Source organism: Heterostelium album (assembly GCF_000004825.1).
Source record: "Heterostelium album PN500 unplaced genomic scaffold PPL_scaffold3, whole genome shotgun sequence".
NCBI lineage: Eukaryota > Evosea > Eumycetozoa > Acytosteliales > Acytosteliaceae > Heterostelium > Heterostelium album.
Window position 1 is genome coordinate 1,966,396 of NW_008805065.1, and position 20,894 is coordinate 1,987,289.

The 20,894-nt window shown below is 31.7% G+C and overlaps 8 protein-coding genes across 8 annotated transcripts; 5 read left to right on the forward strand and 3 right to left on the reverse strand.

Annotated features, from left to right (window-relative positions):
- Nucleotides 1-59: 59 nt before the first annotated feature.
- On the forward strand, nucleotides 60-4,893 carry PPL_03357 (uncharacterized protein; the record flags this gene model as incomplete). Its single annotated transcript, XM_020574324.1, has 3 exons — nucleotides 60-2,211; nucleotides 2,273-2,736; nucleotides 3,025-4,893. The coding sequence occupies 3 exons, from the start codon at nucleotides 60-62 to the stop codon at nucleotides 4,891-4,893; spliced, it is 4,485 nt and encodes a 1,494-aa protein (XP_020436396.1).
- Nucleotides 4,894-5,054: 161 nt separating this feature from the next.
- PPL_03358 (uncharacterized protein) lies at nucleotides 5,055-8,939 on the forward strand (the record flags this gene model as incomplete). The annotated part of the gene is made up of 12 exons (XM_020574325.1): nucleotides 5,055-5,238; nucleotides 5,299-5,388; nucleotides 5,469-5,970; nucleotides 6,024-6,231; nucleotides 6,297-6,345; nucleotides 6,417-6,508; nucleotides 6,584-6,667; nucleotides 6,742-7,176; nucleotides 7,252-7,476; nucleotides 7,552-7,822; nucleotides 8,004-8,107; nucleotides 8,892-8,939. The coding sequence occupies 12 exons, from the start codon at nucleotides 5,055-5,057 to the stop codon at nucleotides 8,937-8,939; spliced, it is 2,292 nt and encodes a 763-aa protein (XP_020436397.1).
- A 450-nt stretch (nucleotides 8,940-9,389) lies between these two features.
- Nucleotides 9,390-13,368, forward strand: PPL_03359 (uncharacterized protein; the record flags this gene model as incomplete). Its single annotated transcript, XM_020574326.1, has 6 exons — nucleotides 9,390-10,226; nucleotides 10,316-11,422; nucleotides 11,513-11,656; nucleotides 11,742-11,864; nucleotides 11,943-12,673; nucleotides 12,735-13,368. 6 exons carry the CDS (start codon nucleotides 9,390-9,392, stop codon nucleotides 13,366-13,368), a joined length of 3,576 nt encoding a protein of 1,191 aa, XP_020436398.1.
- A 106-nt stretch (nucleotides 13,369-13,474) lies between these two features.
- PPL_03360 (uncharacterized protein) lies at nucleotides 13,475-13,984 on the reverse strand (the record flags this gene model as incomplete). The annotated part of the gene is made up of 1 exon (XM_020574327.1): nucleotides 13,475-13,984. One exon carries the CDS (start codon nucleotides 13,982-13,984, stop codon nucleotides 13,475-13,477), a length of 510 nt encoding a protein of 169 aa, XP_020436399.1.
- Nucleotides 13,985-14,497: 513 nt separating this feature from the next.
- Nucleotides 14,498-16,723, reverse strand: PPL_03361 (uncharacterized protein; the record flags this gene model as incomplete). The annotated part of the gene is made up of 1 exon (XM_020574328.1): nucleotides 14,498-16,723. The coding sequence occupies one exon, from the start codon at nucleotides 16,721-16,723 to the stop codon at nucleotides 14,498-14,500; it is 2,226 nt and encodes a 741-aa protein (XP_020436400.1).
- Nucleotides 16,724-17,193: 470 nt separating this feature from the next.
- PPL_03362 (uncharacterized protein) lies at nucleotides 17,194-17,892 on the reverse strand (the record flags this gene model as incomplete). Its single annotated transcript, XM_020574329.1, has 3 exons — nucleotides 17,194-17,619; nucleotides 17,698-17,759; nucleotides 17,838-17,892. 3 exons carry the CDS (start codon nucleotides 17,890-17,892, stop codon nucleotides 17,194-17,196), a joined length of 543 nt encoding a protein of 180 aa, XP_020436401.1.
- A 99-nt stretch (nucleotides 17,893-17,991) lies between these two features.
- On the forward strand, nucleotides 17,992-19,443 carry PPL_03363 (uncharacterized protein; the record flags this gene model as incomplete). Its single annotated transcript, XM_020574330.1, has 4 exons — nucleotides 17,992-18,006; nucleotides 18,156-18,724; nucleotides 18,861-19,110; nucleotides 19,180-19,443. 4 exons carry the CDS (start codon nucleotides 17,992-17,994, stop codon nucleotides 19,441-19,443), a joined length of 1,098 nt encoding a protein of 365 aa, XP_020436402.1.
- Nucleotides 19,444-20,047: 604 nt separating this feature from the next.
- PPL_03364 (uncharacterized protein) lies at nucleotides 20,048-20,714 on the forward strand (the record flags this gene model as incomplete). The annotated part of the gene is made up of 2 exons (XM_020574331.1): nucleotides 20,048-20,493; nucleotides 20,699-20,714. The coding sequence occupies 2 exons, from the start codon at nucleotides 20,048-20,050 to the stop codon at nucleotides 20,712-20,714; spliced, it is 462 nt and encodes a 153-aa protein (XP_020436403.1).
- Between the last annotated feature and the right edge of the window lie 180 nt (nucleotides 20,715-20,894).

Genomic DNA, 20,894 nt, shown 5'->3' on the forward strand with positions numbered 1-20,894 from the left:
GAGGGAGGTAGTAGCAACAGTTTTACATTTATTTTTATGCTGGTTTTGTTACTAAAACCATGATATCAGAGAGTACACCTGATATTACATGTCCTTTTCATCATCTATTATGTAAATTGATAACACCGACCCAAGGATCATATGCTGGTCGTATCTACACACTCTGTCCCAATAGGATATGTTCATTCTCGAAATGGCATGACAGAGGTACCACTCTCTCACAGTTACTCATTAACAATAGTACTACTAGTACTAGTAATAGTAATACGACAACAACAACAACAACAATGCCAACAATGATACCAACATTAACAACAAATGTTAATAATAATAATAATAATAACAATAATAGTGGCAATGACATTACTAGTAACAGCAACAACAACAACTACATTTCATCATCACCAACACCACCACCACCACCACCACTTGTGAAACTAGATGTCATTAAACAAGAGTTACCGCTTCAACTTCCACTTAAACAAGAGCCAACGTTTCAACCTCAAATTAAACATGAGATATCATATCAACTTCCACTTAAACAGGAAATCAAGCAAGAGACTGCTTTTCAACCTTATCAGCCTCAAATTAAACAGGAGACATCATATCAACTTCCACTTAAGCAAGAGTCAACATTTCAACCTCAGCTTAAGCAAGAAGTCAAACAAGAGATTACTTATCAGCTTCCACTTAAGCAAGAGACAGCATTTCAACCTCAGCTTAAGCAAGAGACAGCATATCAACTTTCACTTAACCAAGAAGTCAAACAAGAGACTACGAACTTTCAAATCAATGTTATTAAGAATGAAGTTCAACCTACTTTATTACAGCCTCCTCAAAATAGTATAAAAGTTCCAGATATAGTTAATAATAGTTATAGTGGTAATAATAATAATAGTTATAATAATAATAATAATAATAAAAATAATAATATCGATATAAGGAATGGCAGATCGGACGATGCAATTTTAATTAGTTCATCCGATGATGAAAGAGAAGAAGCAGCAGATCAAGGTGTAATTTCACAGACAGAGAGTATATCTGTAGATGACGATGGTAATGATGAAGACGATGGTATAGAGCTTGTAAATGATGACGACGACGATGGCAACGTAGAAGATGACAATAGTATTTTAATAAACGATGACGATCAGATCATTTTCACACCAACACCACCTTCATATAATCCAAAACAACAACAGCAACATGATAACATTAAAAACAACAATAGCGTAATCAATAACAATAATAACAGCTGTAGCAACAACAACAACAATAATAACAATAATAACAATAATAATAATAATAACAGCAACAACACAATAGATCTTGATGATGATGATAACAATATAGATGTAGATAATTATGTTTCACCAATACCACCGAATTCTACAGCAAAGTATCAATATCTACAACAAAAACGACAACAACAACAAATGCAACAACAACAAATAAAACAACAACAGCAACAACAACAGCAACAACAACAAACACCAAGTAAATATCAATTGACTTTTATTGATATCAACGATAATCCACAGAGTAAAACGCAAATTCAGAATCTAAAGGTGATGAGAAGCGACTCGAATGAGGTCATCGTTGATTTTCAGTTGATCGATGATCAAATGGTGGGAACGACACACCCCGTTCCAACGTTACGCGAGACACGTCCACTGATAGATATCTTTGTAGAGGTGAAGGCACGACGTGACCAATACGACATGTGGACATTCTCATTGGATCAGTATAATCGTGTGATGTTCCGACTGGTGGAAACATTCAATCAAGGCACTCGTTTCAACGTATTCATACGAAAAGTACCACAACAAGTTTTAAATTTTCACAAAAATCCATGGTCTATGGCAAATGAATCATCGTCATCCAACAATTTACAATTACAGTTTTCACAACAACCACAACAATATCAACAGCTACTACTCCCACAGCTTTCACAGTTTCAACAATTTCAACAACAACAACTACTTCCACAAAAACCAATACAACAAAAACAACAAATACAACAACAAGATCTTACACAAAGTTCTATTCCTTCAAAGCTATTGGAAGCACTGTTACCGTTTCAAACGAAAGGATTACTTTTTGGAATTCAACATCATGGAAAGTGCATGATTGCCGACGAAATGGGTTTAGGTAAAACAATACAAGCGTTGGCAATTGCATCTTTTTATATTCAAGAATGGCCTATTTTAAGTATGTTTATGGATAGGTTACCTGTATTTTAAAAATATACTAATCAGTAATTTTTCAATAGTTATTTGTCCATCTTCATTGAGATACACTTGGTCTCGTGAGATTCAGAAATGGTTTCCAGAGTATACAGGAAGAATCAGTTTGATTACTACAGGCGATGGCAAAGCGAATTCACTGATAAACATTGTTAGCTATGATTTGGTGACGAAACTTTACAATACAGAGTTGATGCCCAGAAACTTTAGAGTGATCATATGCGATGAATCTCATTATCTAAAGAATATAAACGCCAAGAGAACATCGGCAGTTTTGAAACTGATAAAGAGTGCCGTCAGAAGAATACTACTCACTGGTACACCTGCACTGTCGAGACCGATCGAGCTGTATCCACAACTGGTTGCACTGGAGACACCGATCTATTCGAAGATGAATGAATTCGGACTTCGCTATTGTGCTGCATTCAAAGGTAGATACGGATGGGACTACACTGGAAATTCACATCTACCAGAGTTACATGTTTTATTGGTAAAGTATAATCTAACAATCTATCTTAATTTTAATGTTAATGTTTTGTTTTGTTTTGTTTTGTTTTGTTTTGTGATTAACTTTTAGAGAGGTGTTATGATTAGAAGATTAAAGAGTACTGTCTTAAAGGAGTTGCCGCCAAAACATAGGAAACAGGTGTTTGTCGACGTTCCAATTAATCTTCAGAAATCGATTCAGGAAATGTTTAGTTCGACGCACAAGAAGGTGATGTTGAAAAATGGCAAGTTGGTCGAGTCGGAGCGCGCCAGGATGATGACGCTCTACCAGGAGAGTGGCCGTGCCAAACTACCGGGTGCACAAGACTACATTGTTGGACTGGTGAAAGAGAATAAGAAGTTCTTGGTGTTTGCACATCACACTGATATTCTCGATGGTCTGGAGCGATCGATTAAATCGACGGGCACCGGCTATATGCGGATCGACGGCTCGACACCGGCCGAAGCCAGACAGACCTATGTCACGCGCTTTCAAAACTCGGACAAGTGTAGAGTTGCGCTGTTGAGTATCACTGCTGCCGGAACTGGTTTGACACTGACAGCTTCGTCGCTCGTTGTGTTTGTCGAGTTGTATTGGACACCCGGTGTTCTCAGGCAAGCGGAAGATCGTGTCCATAGAATCGGTCAGCGTGAAGACGTGCACATCCACTATCTCATTGGAAAGAACACTCTTGACGACAAGATGTGGCCGACCATCTGTAATAAACTGGAGGTTCTTGGTGAGACATTGGACGGACAAGAAGAAATCCTACACACTGAGATTCACGATCTTAGAAGCAACACCAAATTAGATCAATTCATCGATGTTAAAACTAATATCAACAGCATTAACAACAATAATAATGTTAAACTACAACCTATACCAACATCGACCAAACAAGAACAAGTCATCGATGTTGATGACGATGAACAGATATTTTCATTGATTGGAAACGAAGATCTTGCCAACAGTACAAATAACTTTAACACCAGTAACTTTAATAACTTTAACAATGTCAACAACTTTAACAACAGCAATAAGCCGTATTTAGATCTACAACTACCGGGTGTGATCACTGCGAATGGTGGTAACAATAATAGTACTTTGGTTAGCAATAATAGTTATAAAAACAACAACAAAATCAACAATGGTAGTTATAAACATAAAAGATGTCATGACTATCATGAGGATAATGATGAGGAATCGGGTGAGGAATGTAATTGTCAAGCAAAGAGAGTGGCAGAGTATTATAAGAACAAGTACGGTCAATCACCTAGCAATAGTAAATACGGAAAGAAACTTAAAATGTCACCTACCAAATCTACCGCTGATAAATATAAGGCATTCCTACAGGTCAATCCAAACTATGAACTTGACATCAAACCACAACCTACTTCACCGTCAAAGAGAACAAACCAATTACTTTTCCGTGGAAATGGAATCAGTAACAATAGCAATAGCAATAACAATATCTTTAGTAGTAACAATAACAACAACAATAATAATATCTTTAGCAGTAATAATAATATTAACATCAACAACGGCAGCAACAATAACACTATCAAAACATATAAATTCACAAATCATGATTCTGCTAGTTATTTGTCACCTGTATATAATAATAGTACATATTTACCTACAACAACGACAACGGCAACTTCACTTCCAACAATTTCATCAACAACAACTCCACCACCACCTTATTATAGTACAACAAGAGAAATACCAAAACAAATAATGACATCGACAACAGTAGTTCCACCAATGGTCATACCAAATAGCTATAATAACTTCTACAACAACAATAATAATAATAATAATAATAATAACACCATCAACACTAATATTAATATGCATCAATCAGGAAGCATAGTTTCACCAATGTTTAATCAATTGAACAATAGAATCGTTTATAATAGCAATCAACAAGGAGCTACAAACCTTACATTCGCTCAACCACTCCAAAACACACCAACATTGTGTAACAATGATAATTCGACAATGAACTACAACAACAATTACAACAACAACAACAACAACAACACAGTAGATATAGACTCTATCTTTAATACGAGAAAAGAGTTTATAGAAGATATTGACGATGATACCACCACTCCATCAAAGCCAAGGAAATCGTCATCATCATCAAAATATCAATAATTTAATAAAAAACAATTTTTTTAGATTTTTTTTTTTTACCCACAAATTAACGAGGCAAATTGCTTATATGTAATTAACATACAAATTTATTTTTTGACCTCAAAATAAGGTTCATTTTTATTTTATTTTTTATTTTTCAACAACTTTTTTTTTTTTGTATAATGTATAATTTAATTTATTTATTTATTTTATTAAATGTATTAAATATACATTTATCAGTTGCATTAGTTTCAGAATCAGCTTCATACAACACAAACAATCCTTTTTGGACACTATCTTTGAAACTAAATGGTATTACACCTATACCTCAATCTGGTATTGAACAAAGATTTATCTTTTCAACAGGTATTTATAATATAGATTAATAAATTAATTAAACATAGTTAACATTGAATTTAAATATAGATAACTTGTTAATTTTAGATCAAAACAATAATGCTTGGATAATAGACAATCATTTTGAAATAGATATAAATATTAAATATCTCTATAAATGTAATTTCATTAAGCATATATATATATATATATATATGTGATATGTATATAAGTATTAATGTTAAAATAAACACATTTAGCTTTAGGATTAAGATTTATTGGTAATTACTATAATGCCTATGAAGAGGAATTGGATCAATCAAATCATAGACCTTGCGACTCGAAGATTGCCAATCAAGTTTGTTGTTCAAACAATAAAATAAGAATATTTAGACGTGGGACCTCGGTACCGATTTTGTTATTTGCTTTTGCAAAAAACCCAAATTTGGTAATCAAAGATTATTTCTCTGCTGAAGTAAACATACCAGGCTACCCAACATTTCATTTAGATTCACAGAATAACAATGGAAATAATAGTTTAGGTTTACAGCTAAGTGGTATGGAGGATACAGTACAATTCAAAGATATTGAAAATCGATATTATCTAGCAATCAACAGTATTGATACATCAATGTTTTTAATACCCATATCAATGGTTGGACATGATACAAATCAAATCGGTATCACAATGGATATTTGGAAATCAAAGGATATTTGTAATAATCCATTAGGTTATTATATTAAAACAAATATGAATTCAATGTAAGTAATTTATCAAAAATTTTAAAATATGATATTAATGTATTTTGTAAAAGTAATGATCAATTCAAAAACTATAAAGATCTTTTATTTTCTAAAGTATATCCAGATTGTGTTATTGATCAACTGAATAGTAATTTCCAAGTTGCTTCCAGTAAAGAATTACAGATGTCATTAAATTGTAAAAATTTTAGTTCAGTTTTAAGAATGTCTTTGGATACCAACAATTATAGTATTCATTCAAACCCCAAATCAGAAATTTTGGTAAGTTTTAAACATATTTTTGTAAAATTGATCCGGTATCTAACTATTTTATTCTTAACCTTTAGAATTCTGGTATCACTCCATTAATAAATGATACTTTAATAGCAAGTATTTGTATGTATAAATCTAATTTAATTTTTTTGTTTTAAACAAATATCAAATTAATTTACTAATTTTAAAACTAGATGTCGATATTCATAATAGTGGTGCATATACAGGAACATACACTTTGAAACCAATATTTTGTTGTAATGGAGAAGAAGATGATAACTGCAATGTAAGTTTTAAAAAATTAAATTTGGTATACCAAAATGTTTATTTATAAAAATTAATTTAATCTTTACAATTAAAGTCAATACGTATTCTTCAAGAAAGTTTATCTTTAAATATTGAAAAAGATTCAACAAAAAGATATATATTCGATATTTCGAATGATGTAAGTTTGAATTCTTTTTGAAAACATATTTAGAAACTAATTAAAATAATATTTTCTTATCTTTTTTTTAAAAGTTTGCATTGGACAAATCTGGATATTGTAAGTTGTCATTTTTTGATGGAATAAAGTTTAATAAGAATATCAGGGTGAACTTCTCAACTACTGTTGAGCAATATAAGCTACCACCACTAGATCCTACAACCACCACCAATATGATGACAAGCAGATACTATTCGAAATCAGAGTTGGATGCAGCATCTAATCCAATCACTTGTCAAGCAGGATATGTACTTGGTTACAAAGATGATGAATTCTCATGTGTTAGAAATTGCACGGTTGATGAATTCATGGATTACAATACATGGATCTGTATTCCCAAGAAATGTAAAGCGGGAACCTATTTCAATCAAGAAACCAGACTCTGTGGTGATATACCTCCCAATTGTGATGAGGGTTACTATTTCGATAAAGAACAGAATGCTTGTGTTCCATCTTACAGTCCACCTCCAGTAAGTAGTAGTTTATTAAACATTTTAATTAAAAATAATTTACTAAATATATTATAATTGAAAAAAAAACAAAAGGAATATTGTAAAGTATCAAGCTCAACAAATTGTACCAGTGGAAATGAAATTATTACAAATAACTATACATCAAATAACGAACCGAATGTTACAGGTCCATCTATTACATTGACAGGAATTATATTTATCATAGTTATCATTGTAATATTACTTGCAATCATCATTACAGTTATTGTTTGTTGTAAGAGATATAAGAGAAAAGAAAAGAAAAAGAAATACAAAGAGGTAAGATAAATAATTATATTTTCAGATAATTGAACAATAAAATTTAATCTAACGGTAACCAAAACATATCATTAGGCAAAATTACAATATTTGAAAAATAGATACAATCATCAAACCCATAGAAGAGTTAGAAGAGGAGGATATGGATATGGTGAAGAAAATAGATATCATAATAATAATAATAATAATAGGAGCTTAAATAGAAGACCAAATGGAAATATTATAACCGAAGTTAGACCGATGAATAATAATAGTATTCGTGAAAGAAATAACAATTCTAATCAGAATATCACCAATAGAAATAGAAGGAATGATTTTGACTCTGAAGAACATAGAATGAAGAGAAGTAAGATCACCAATGGTTTACTTTCATAGATCCATTTTTTAATGTAGTAAATAATAAGATTATCAAATAAAGAATTTTTATTGATTTTTTTTGTTTAGAGGATTCGAAGATATATATTATAAAGTGATTTGCTTTGTATATACAATGTATTATTATTATTATTTAATTAATTAATATTTAGCTTGTTTGGAGAGTAGATTGATTGTACATCAGATGACGGAGACCAATTGTCAAACTGGCTTTAGATCTTCGGTTGGTTGGAGTGCATCTATTAAAGTTTTGATTGTATGAAATTGTTGAAAACTCTTGACTGTCCATGGATTTGCTTTTTATCTTTGTTTCAATATTTTTGTTTTATTTTTTTGAATTTTTCTTTTTCTTAATATAATACTATCTATCTATCTATATCTTTAGATTGAATTATCTTTATCTTTAATGTTGATGTTGATGATGATGATGATGTTGATGTTGATGTTATGATAATGTTAAATGAAAATAATTGTTTATTATTATTTTATTTTGTTTATATTAAAGAAATAATATAAAGTAGTAAATGATGAAACTATTCTAAATAAGTGGTTGTTTAATCAATTGATTTTGTAATTATAATATAATAAACTAAATATGTTTTACAATAATTGTGAGAATAACTTTTATTTAGCTACTATTTTTAAAAATGAAAAGAAATATGAAAGACAACAGTTTGTTTCTAGTATATATTCATTTGTGTGTTTATAATACTTTAACTCAGTGAGTGTGTATGTGTGATGATATAATATTAGTGATACAATACAAACACACAGACACCACACAAACATAAATATTAAAATAAAAAGTAGTTGATCACAATTAATAGTGGTTGAAGGTGTAGTAGGTTCATAATATTCTTCTTTTCACTTTAAACTAAATTATTAATCATAACAAACACATACACACATACACACACGAACACATTGTCACATGATATGATCTATTTATAATCTTTTATTCTATAAAAGAAATTAATGATTGATTATTATATATTATTTTGTTTGGTTTTAAAATATATAAGTGAAATTGATAATTTTAGATTAGCGATGTTGATGATGATGAAGATGATGATGATGAATTTATTTAATAGTTTTGTTAGTAGAAAATGGATTAGATTGCTGAAACCAATAAAAAGAAACAAAACTAAATTATTGTCAACAAGAAGTCAAACAATATATATAACTTGTTGATGGCGATGACATTCTCCGAAAAACAATCATATGAACAGGGTAAAGATAATATACTACTATTATACTAAAAATAAAATAAAATAAAAAAAGTGATTGTCATTACTATATAATTTCTATTAATTAAACAAGTTCTAAAAATGTTATGTTTTTGTTTGTCAAGAAAATTCTTTTGAACTTTTGGGTTTTTAAAAAAATTGGTGAAAATAGATATTTTAAAAAATTTGCATTAAATATATTGTTGGTCTCAGAAGAAGAAGAAGTGTTTTAGAGTGATTGATTACTTTTTTATTTATTTATTTATTTATTTATTTAATAGAGATATAGTATAGTATAGCATATATATATGAATGGTAAAGTTTTTAACATTTGAAATATTCGATAATCAGAATCTACCACCATCGGAGCCTGATGAGTCGTTGGAGCCCCTCGAGATCATTGCAGCGCTCAACGACTTTCTGGTATCGACAAAAGGTGGTACGATTCTGCATTATACGATCGGTGCAACCGAGTCCACCATTCTCAACCGATTCGCAGCGCAGTCAAAGCATATCATTGCCATCCACTATTTGCCTGCCAACGATGCCATTCTCACGCTCGAGCGTGAAACAGACACCTCCAAGATCCAAGTAGTCAGACTCTATCAGAATTGGCGACAGAATCAATCGTTTGAAGATGCATCACACGGTTTATCATCCAGTCCAATAGTTAGTTCTTCGCCAATCATTGGTGGAGGTAACAACAACAACAACAACAACAACAGTTCATCTTTAGCCAGTATGTTATTACAACAACAACAGCAACAACAACAACATGGTCATGCTAATAGTAGTAGTAATAGTCATGGTAATGGTAATGTTTCATTACCAACTGTTTTAAAGATACCACTCGCTACTACGGTTACTGCTATCAATGTTTGTCCGGTGACGAGTCGTGTCGTTGTCGCTACCGAGAAGAACGTTAGTCTGTGGAGTAGTGTTAGTGGTGGTCATCTTATTACATCGTTCGAGCGTATCCTAGACATCGATGCAGAGAATGTTAAAAAGGTTGCAATCTACGATGGATACATTGCATACTCAACACTGGTAGACGTCAAAATACTTTCGCTAAACATTCACTATCAAGAGCCAATAGCAGAGACAACTGCAAACTCACAGATAACACCACCATCGAATGCCGCTGTAAATGTATGTTGGATCTATAGATTGTAGATTAACCAATCGAAGAATAAGATAAGATTAACTAACTAAACTATTTAATATATATTAAAATGAAGAATGGACCGTCAGAGATTGTTGAAGATGAACATTACTTTGAGGTGAATTTCGATGGAAATGGTAATCAGACAGGAAAGAATCAGTTGAGTCTATTGCAGATGGTCAATAGCAATCAACATGTAGATGAGAACGTTCATGAGATTATAGGACCGATCACAGATATCGATCATGGTATCAGTGTAAATACTGACTTTGGATATATATTGTTATCGTCTACCTTGGTGTTGAGCAGACGATTCTCACAAGACGACAATATTCATTCGTTATTCTTCTTACCAGATGGTTCACATTCATCAATAGATGAATTAAATATAAGTAATAATAGTAATACACAACAATCAACAAATGTACATCAACATCAACAACATAATAATCAAAATCAACAACAACAACAACAACATAGTAATAGTAATCATGGAAAGATACAATCAATGCAAATGAGATGTGTATTCTCAACACAGAAAGAAGGTTTTCTTTATAATATATCGAAACCATCACTTCTTGCTTATTATATGTATGCAAGTGACACTGTGTTTTGTGCTGCCAATCATTGTTTCTTGTATACGCTATCGGCAGACGGCATCCAGACTTGGTCGCTGCGAACGTGTGAAGGCGCAGAGCATGGTAATGACATACCGGCACCGTGTGGTTTCGGTATGAAACGATTCATCGGGTTGTCTTCTATGGCTGTGATGGGTGAGTATCTAGTGATTCTCTCAAAGATCGCCAATGACATAACAGAGTCGTTGACACCGTCGTTCATGCGGTCACCCTCACGTGTACTCTCGCCAAAGAAGCAGGTCGACGGTCATAGCAACAGCAGTAAGTCGTCGTCCAAACAGATCTGGTCGATCTATATATTGCACCATACACCACTGCAGTCGCTGTACACTCAGATCCTTGAGTACGCTACCGCTGTCAAAGATAAAGACGAAGACGTCTATCACCAACTCTTGCTAGAAGGTCACTTCCTCTTGCAATCGAAACTCTCGAATCAATTTAGATCCAACCCAAACATGAATGATGTTGCATCGATAGTTAATCATGACGTCGAAAGAAAGAACTTTAAGAAACTACTACGTAAATCATCTTCTTTCCTTGGTGAAGTAAGTTAGTTATACAAAAGCAACTTCAAAAGATAAGATTATTGTTACTAACAATACTTTAACTACAACTCGTTCTAGTTCTTCTTTAAGAATCAACAAGATTATATGAGAGCTGCTCTATGGTATAGTTCAAGTGATACTGATATCGAATTGGTATTCAATATGTTAAAAGAAAACAAAGAATCACAAAAAGCACTTAGCTATTATTTAAAACAAGTTTTATTTAATCCATCTGTAAGTTTTTATTTAATAGTTATCTAATATAAATATAACAATTAACCAACTAATAACCAACATAATTATTTACTTAAAATAATAGTCAGTTGAATTATTAGCAGACAAAGAAGATCTTAGTAATAAGATTCTTGAACATTATTATTCTGAAAGTCCACATAATCTATCATTCCTTATTTTAGAATCATCTGTTTCATCTTATTCACAAGTAAGTATATATAGAATTTTAACAAAGATAGATTATAAAGTTTATTAATATTCGATAATTCTATCTATATTTTATTAGAAATTAGCAATAGATTTATTAAAGAGATTATCAGAGACATGTGACTTTGATTTAGAACAAAGAAATATGAATTACTTTGCACTGGGATTGTTGTATTTAGATCAGAATAACATTGAAGATACTATGTCATCTTTGAATCAGATACCGGTGGATTCATTGATAAAGCTTTGTTTGAAGAATCCAAAGCTATTGTTGACTACGATGGGTGAGAACAATCCGACTGCTCTCGGAAAGATACTAAGACAATCGATTCCTTGGGGTCTGTTAGAGATAACCATTCAGTTGGTGCGCAAAAAGGATATATCACCCGATGAAGCATTCACCATATTGCTACATTCGACCACCACGTTTGCAACGAATGGCATATTGAATAGCAACAGCAGTAACTATCATCACGAGGATTTCGATATGGATGCACTGCTACTGAAGATCTACTTGGAGTGGTTCCTGAATGAACACTGCAATGCTATCAATGTCAATAATATCGGTTCGTTGGTGACACTCTCCACCACTTCGTCGACATCGAATCTCGTCGAGTTGGTTCCACCGTTCATCAAGTATCTCATTCACCTCTACGTGCAAGACATCCACAGATTCCGCGGTGACGACAAACAACTGTTCCAATCACTCAATATCGATGTAGCAATGATTGTAAACTATACACCAACCAACAAAATCAGTAGTACTAACAAACAACATCCTCAAAGTCAATTAAACAATATGATTACAACGTAAGTTAATCAATTATTTTTATAGCTAAAGATTTAGTTTATTAATTCTTCATCTTTAAAGAGATGAATATTGTAATCATTGGATTATGTATCATTTAAAAACCTATTCAATTATTCCTCAATGGCTGTCCAAGTTACCACCATTCTCTTTGGACTTTAATAGAAATCCATCGGAGAAAGAAGATCCAAACAATCAACTCTCGTCACTGTACTATAGAAAAATTCAATCGCTTCTCTCAACTACAAAGGTGACCGACTTTGAGTTTATGGAGAATGTAGAACTGATGTTTGCCAGCGATCCAGAGAATATCATGTTTGTATCGTTGCAGTTGGCTTGTCTACCGTTGTTGGACCGTACCGACGAGGGTATCAAACTTGCAACCAACACCGACATTGCTATCATGTTGGAGTATGGTTTGCATTTCTGTAAGCACAACGACTGGTCGGTCGTACTCGACCAAATGCTGCGCCGTTACCTGGCAGTCAGCCACGAAGTTCAGAATCAACTGATCCTGTTGGAGTACGAACGTGTCTTGGACTATCTTACCAGCTACATGGATCCAGAGGCATTCCTTCAGCTACTACCGTCCAACGGTAAAATGGATTACTTCCTCCCATTCATTGAGAAATCATTCTCCAATCACTATGCCAAGTTACTAAAAGCAAAACTTACAGACTTTTTGTTTGTTGAATAAAACAAACATGTTAAAAGAAAATAATACTGAATAAAAAATAATATAATATTTATAACTTTAAAAAGAAAATTTAGGTTTTTTTTTATTTTATTTATATATCTATTTCTTAGGAATATAAATATTTTTTCTTTCGATGTGAAAGATTCATGTCAATCCCTGATGAACGATTTGTTTTTCTTTTTATGTTACTTTTTTTCGTATTTTTGAAATACGGAATTCTTTCGTTTCCTTTGATATAGTCAATGATTTCTTGATTTATCTTGAATCCATAATTATCCAAAAGATCTGATGAAACAGGTCCTTCAGTTCGATTTTCATAGAGGAATTTCAGGATTTGGAATTGATTGTTTCTGGCTGCATTGTCGAATGTTTCACTTGAACATTGAGTTCCAGTAGAGAGAAGAAATTTCATGATTGATAGATTTCCAAAATGTGCTGCGTCATTCGTTGCATTGTGATTATCCTCAGAGATATTGTATTTGACGATGAATCTGACCGCTGCCATATTACCATTGGATACTGCTTTCTCCATAGATTCAAAATATTCGTGCTTATGATGATATGTTTCGTCATGATTACAACTATTCTCCAGTTCTTTGAGATAGTGCATAGCCATGAAGTTTGAATTCTCCAAAAATCTAGAAAATGAACGCGACAATTGATTGGATGGACAAATCGGCCATTCTCTCTCTGGATTGTCTTCAAGTGTTCTCTTTAATAAATCTGTCAGACAATGAACCATGTCAATTCTGTGAACGACATTATCAATATTATTAATAATTTTATGTGGTAGCAAATGTTGGCAATGATGATGATCTACAAGATATTGAACCAATGGGAGGTTTTCATTTAAACAAGCAGTTTTTAGTAAAGATTCATCCCTCTTTTCTTGATCTATAAACTCTTCCTTTCAAGGGAATAATTTTACTATGTTGTCTTGTTGATTAATATAAACTCTGAGCTTTTATTTTCATACCAATCTTACAGTCTTTTAACTTGCAAAATAAAATTGGTAAAAATAAAAATATAAATAAAAAACTTTACAATTAAATTATTTGTTTATTTGAAAAAAAACATAGTTTGTTTTTGAGAAGTATCACCATAGCAGACACTTCTATTGTAATTTAGATCAATAATTAGTTTTTTGTTTTTTGTTTCTTTTGGTTTGTTTAAACGGCTTTCTCTCATGTCCTTCGATAAAATCAATGATTTCTTGATCTATATTGAAATTGCCAAGACCTGAGGAAACAGGTCCTTCAGTTCGATTTTCATAGAGGAATTTCAAGATTTCATAGTGATTGTTTTTGGCTGCAGTGTCGAAAGTATCACTTGAACATTGAGCTCCTGTGGAATGAAGAAACTTCATGATTGAGATATGTCCAAACTCTGCGGCGTAATCCATTCCAGAGTGATTGTCCATTGAAAGATTGTATTTGTCGATGAATCTGACCGCTGCCAGATTACCATTAGATACGGCTTTCTCCATGAGTTCGTTTTCCCTAAAATATGCTTCGTCATGATTACAACTACTGGCCAGTTCATTGAGATAGTGCATTGCCATGAAGTTGGAATTCTCCAACAAACGAGCAAATTCAAGTGATAATTGACATGTTGGACAACGGAGATTTTTTCTTTCTGGATCGCTTTCAACTATTCTCCTTAACGCATCTGCCAGACAACGAACCATATCCATTCTGTGACCGACATTTACAATATTATGAATAATTTTATATGGTAATAAAGGTTGATTATCTAAAAGATATTGAACCATTGGGAGGTTCTCTTCTATACAAGAAGATTTGAAAACTAATTCTGTTCTTTGTTGACTTAACAAGTTTTTCTTTGTCTCGTATATCCATTTAACCATATTAACGGATCCTGATTCAACTGCCATTGAAAGATTAAGATTCCAATCCAACTCCGAATGGTTAGTGTCGGTTTCCAGAATATACTCTAGAAACTCCAATTGTCCGAAGGAACATGCTTGTGCCACTCTCGTAGAGAGTGATAAACCCGAACTCTTGCTTTGGAAAACGTTATAAAGATCTTTTAATTCAATGTATCCATTTTGAATGATAATACTGATTCCCAATATCGTCAAAACTGCTGGATATACACTGTATAGATATCTGACCATTTCGATATAACCGTACCCCAATGCATATCTATCGAATGGATGCGACAAAATATCATCCCAATCACTGAATCCTTCTTCAATGAAAGTGTTTATGATCTTTTTTACCAAAGGTAAATGATTGTATTGGATTGCATACTCCAAACATTCTTTTCTCATGAGCTCCTGTCTGTTACTAGTAAGATAGTCCAATGCTTCAAATTGTGAATTTTCAAACGCTTCCATTACTACTTTATATGAACATTGGATATCATTACAGTTTTCGTGGAGATATTTCAACATCTTCATGTTACCAACTCGAACTGCATGATTATACGCATCACTAGATAATCTATAACTACTGTTGTCATAACAAAACCGCAGCAACTCTAAATCACCATTTTCACCAACAATGTCAATTGCCTGCTGATCTAGCTCCAAATGTTTGTCTTTGACCAAGTATTTCACCAGATCTATTCTTCCACTTTTCATTGCAGCATACATAACATATCCAAGTGCATCAGAGTATTTGGTATCGAATAGGTGGTCTATCAACTTTGTATCACTACATTTGACATCCATTTCACCAATTGAATCTTCTACCAGATCAGCTTTGATTGCACCATGCTCATAAAGGTATAACACAACATCGGTATAACCATTGGATATCGCTACTCCATAGGCAGTATAGGCATCAATTCGATCCTCCGAATTCTCCATTAGGAATTTAACAGTCTCCAAATGTCCATTAGATGCTGCCTCAACCAAGTTTGATTCAATAAAGATTGAACCACCATAACTTTCTTCACCAGCATTCGCCAATCTTCTGATAGTCTCGATATCACCTGCTTTACATGCATCTTCAATACTCTTACGATTAAATGATCGATCAGCCAACACCAACTCATCTATATACTCTGAATAGTTGTCTACAATGTGATAGACCCATTTGTCTTGATCCTGGTAACGACACTTCCCAAGTGCTTTACTCATCAATGATGTATATGCCAAAATAGCATATCTATTCTCATATTCTTCTCTCTCCAACACTGATAACGAACTAAAAAACTGATCGAAATAAGCATACTCCAATAATTGAGATGGCTCTTCACATAACTCTAACCAAGTAAATAGCCTTAACTTTGTTTGATCAATGATTCTTTTATTGATTTCTTTTACATAACTAAACAAAAGACTCCTAATCACTACCGAATTTATTATAATCTTAAATTGACTATTCATTCTAAATCTATTTAATAAACAAACTCTTCATTTTTTAAAAATAACAATATCTTTATTTTGTTTTTTTTGCAACTGCCGAGAAGTTGCTTATACATGCAATTTCCGCTAAAACGTCAACTTTATTTTTTTCTGGAAATAATTAAGACTGACTAATTCTAAGTAAAAGAAACACCCAATAATCGTGTACTATGAGTTGGCGTATAATAATGTGAACCACCAGCATGGAAATGGAAGTATTCGAATATATAGGTGAGAGAATGAAGATGTTGCAGGCAGCTAGTTCTCAAGAAAACATTAATACATGTCTAGTTTCGCTATCTTACATAGTAGTTGGTTTGTGCAATTTATTTTTATACATTTATTATGTTTTGTTTTGTTTTTTTTTAATGATTGTGAAGATCATAATATTGTTGTTTGGTTGTTTGTTGTTGATTGTGTTTTCGATATCGATTGAATGATGATTGATTTGTCTATGCTTTCTTGTGTGGATATCTAAACTTGTTCAATCCTTGAATTTCATTTTGAGTGTTGTTGGTGAGGTGTGAGATGTAGAGACATCCAATGAGGAATACACTGTTGACGCCTAGCGTCCAGAGACTGGTGAAGAGTGAACCGGTCGAGAGGTACAGCAAGAGCGAACCAAAGAATGTAAAGACCGAGCTGATCAACATGATCCACTTCTTGATGAATCCCTTTACAAAGCCGGGATACATTGCAATGCCACCGGCGATAAAAGCCGACGCCGACATCCACTCCAACCAAAACAATATGAACGACGAAAACTTTGCTCGCAGTATGCCATGTGCCTCGTTCTCAAACGGCAACACTGTAAAAGGTAAAACTGCACAACATATCTTTAAAGCTCCAAAAACAAATCCAACTACACTAATTATTTTCTATAATTACAAAGATTTACAAAAGTTAGTTAACTAAACTAAAGTTAAAGATATTTTAATAAACAAATTGAAACATACTAAATATAATAAATTTATATTTTGATCTTTCTCTAATAATGATGAAATTAAATCTTTTTGTTCTATTTTAAATATTAATAAAGTTAGTTTCTTTAAATGATAAGTAATGCGTCATTCAATCGTGTTTTATTTAACATTACCATCATCATCTAAATAATCACTATCTAACTCATTTCTCTTTTGTCTTCTACTCATTTTATTTGTATTTCTATTTATATATATTTAAATGTTGTTTAATATCTATTGTTTTATATGTTGCTTTATATTGATTGTGTTGTTTTTAATTAAAAAAAAATGAAGATCATTGAGGTGACTCACCTATTTTAAGTTGTTTTTTTCATTTTTCAAATAATTTTAAAATTAAAGGTGAAAACCAAAAAGGCAAAATATTGATTTTTCAAATCAGTTGGATTTTTGGACGAATCGATCGAAAAACAAATAATAATATTTGGAAATAGAGAGATATGGATAAAATAGAAAGATACATGGAATCTGACACCAAAGAACCATTTATAGATAATAATTTTTGTTGGGTCTATACTTATCTACCTGGATTGAGATCAATGCATGAGAATGGCATTCAAGATATTCCACCAATTGCATTTCCTTTGGAGTGTGACCTGAGAGAGATACAAACCAAATTGAAAACGGTGGACAGCTACATATCCACTCGTTACAATGTGGTGAAAATCAAGGAGAACTCGCATCAGCGTGCAATGGAGTTGACACCCTACTTCAGGATGTCGTTCGACGAAGTCATTTGGTATCTGTCGAGCGATGGCGGAGTATACCTCTGCAAATCATATAACTGCTATCAGCTGTGTGCTCACTCCAAGGCAGAGTTTGACACACGGATTGCAATAGAGTCGTCGCTCTACTACAAGTTGGTGCGTGCCATTGGCTATGAAACCAATGTAATGCGCAGTATGATAGTACCTCTCGTTCCAAAGTTGAAACTCGACAGCATCGAATCTCTCTACTTTCAATTCTATCTTGTCAAACCATTAAGAGAGTTATTATACGAAAGGTAAGTAATAAATAATAATAATTATTAGAAAAAAACAAAAAAACTGGAAAAAAATAGAAAGTTTTCAGAAAAATATCTAAAATTACAATGTTTTTTTTCTCTTATCTATAACTAACTAAAATTTTACAATTACAAGTATATCAAATGAGTTTACAGGTACAAGAACAGTGATAGATGACTTTGTATGGTTTGGAACTGAAATTCCTGGTGTAAGAGAAGGTGGTACTTCCTATCACCAATATTTATCTGTACCACCTATTAAAAATCAAACGTCAAGAGATTTAAATGAAATTAAATCACCAACTTCTTGTATACTTTTGGATGATGATAATTCAATTGAAGTTAAAGTTCAACATATTACAATGAAATCATTTTATTCTGATCCAGTAAGTTTAAAAACTGTTAAAAAAACAAAAAACATTTGTTAATAATCATCTTGTTCCATTCATTCTTAGGCTCGTAATATAAATTGGTATTTAGGTAGTGATAATAAAGTTTATTATTCTGATGATTTTAAAGAGTTTAGATTAACTGCTAATTCAAAAGAGGAATTCGAAAGTAGAATTACTATAGAGGCATCTCTATGTGAGAAATTAAATACTCTAAAGATGGAAAATGCCAATATATCAAAAGAGATCATAGAACAAAACAAACATATAATGATAGATGAAGAGTTAAACTACATTGATTACTATTTTCAAATCAACAACAATATATAAAAATAAAATTTTTAATTAATATAAGATACAAAAGAACCTGCAGGAGTAATAATATTTTAATAAAAAAATGAACTTCCGTCATGAAATGTATCAATACTCTATCTCAATGAAAATACTCCGATTAATCTATCAACCTTAGTACTGCTATAACAATATATTGTTTAATATTTAAGAAAATTCATTTATACTTTTACAAAAACAAATATTTTAATGAGACAAAAGTTGTCATGTTAGAAGTTTTGAAACCACACATTTTCATCCTAATAAAAACTGTTATTAGTTCCATCTTTTTCAAAGAATTCTATCATAACTTGGAAAGTCTTTTGAAGTGTAGTGAAATAATCAGAATCAACTTATTGGATCTTGTCAATATTTGTGGAGGTGAAATAGTTTAATAATATTTTATAATCATTAGTCAACTAGACAGATATTAAATCATTAGAATAAAATTAAAATTAAAATAAATTTTTCAAAGTTCAACAAAAAACTAAATATGGTAATATTGTAAAAATCTTTATTTTTAATATTTTAAAAATTAAATAGGACAAACAAAACAATAAACTATATCTATATTAAATATTTATTTTTTATATTTAACTTTGCAATGTCATCACACAGCCATAGATTAACAGAAAGAGAAAAGATAAGTGTAATTATAGATTTGGATAATGGGTTGACACAAGAAGAGATTGGTTTAAAATATAATTGTAGTCACTCAACTGTTTCAAGATTAAAGAAAAAGTATGAAGAAACCAACTCTGTACAGAACATTAAGCCTCCTGGTAGAAAGAGAGAATATAGTCTACAAGATGAACTCGATATTAAGAATATTTTCTTAAATAACTATTGTCCAACTTTAAAAGCAGTTAAAACAAAGTACAACGAAACATATCACAAATCACTTAGTGTCACTACCATTAGAAGAATAATGATAGATGCAGGACTGGTATACAGTAGTAGAAACAAAAGAAAGAAACAATTATTAGATGCATCTAAAGCTGATACTACAAAACGTAGACAGGTGAAACATAGAACTAGGAGAACTACAAAGTAAATTTTAATAATAGAATGATTTTATTTAAGTTCTAAGAACCAACACTAAACTGATTGGTTTAAAGTAGTACCAACCAAAGCTACTTAGTTCCTTGTTATTTCTAATTCAAAAAATATAAAAATAAAAAAATAAAATAAGTTTTGTTAAAAAGATAAAATATTCTTTTTTTGATAAAAATCAAACTTATATATATTATTAAAGAAGGTATCAAAATTAAAAATTTATATTTCTAAAAAACATAACATTGTATCCGTTAATTTAAATAATAAAAAAGAAAATTAAAAAAATTCAATTTTGAAAATTTTTGAAAAATCATTCAATTTTTTTTTTCATATGATGATCATCATTGTTTAATAACGGTCATAACTAGTCAATTCAAATTATTATATTAAATAAT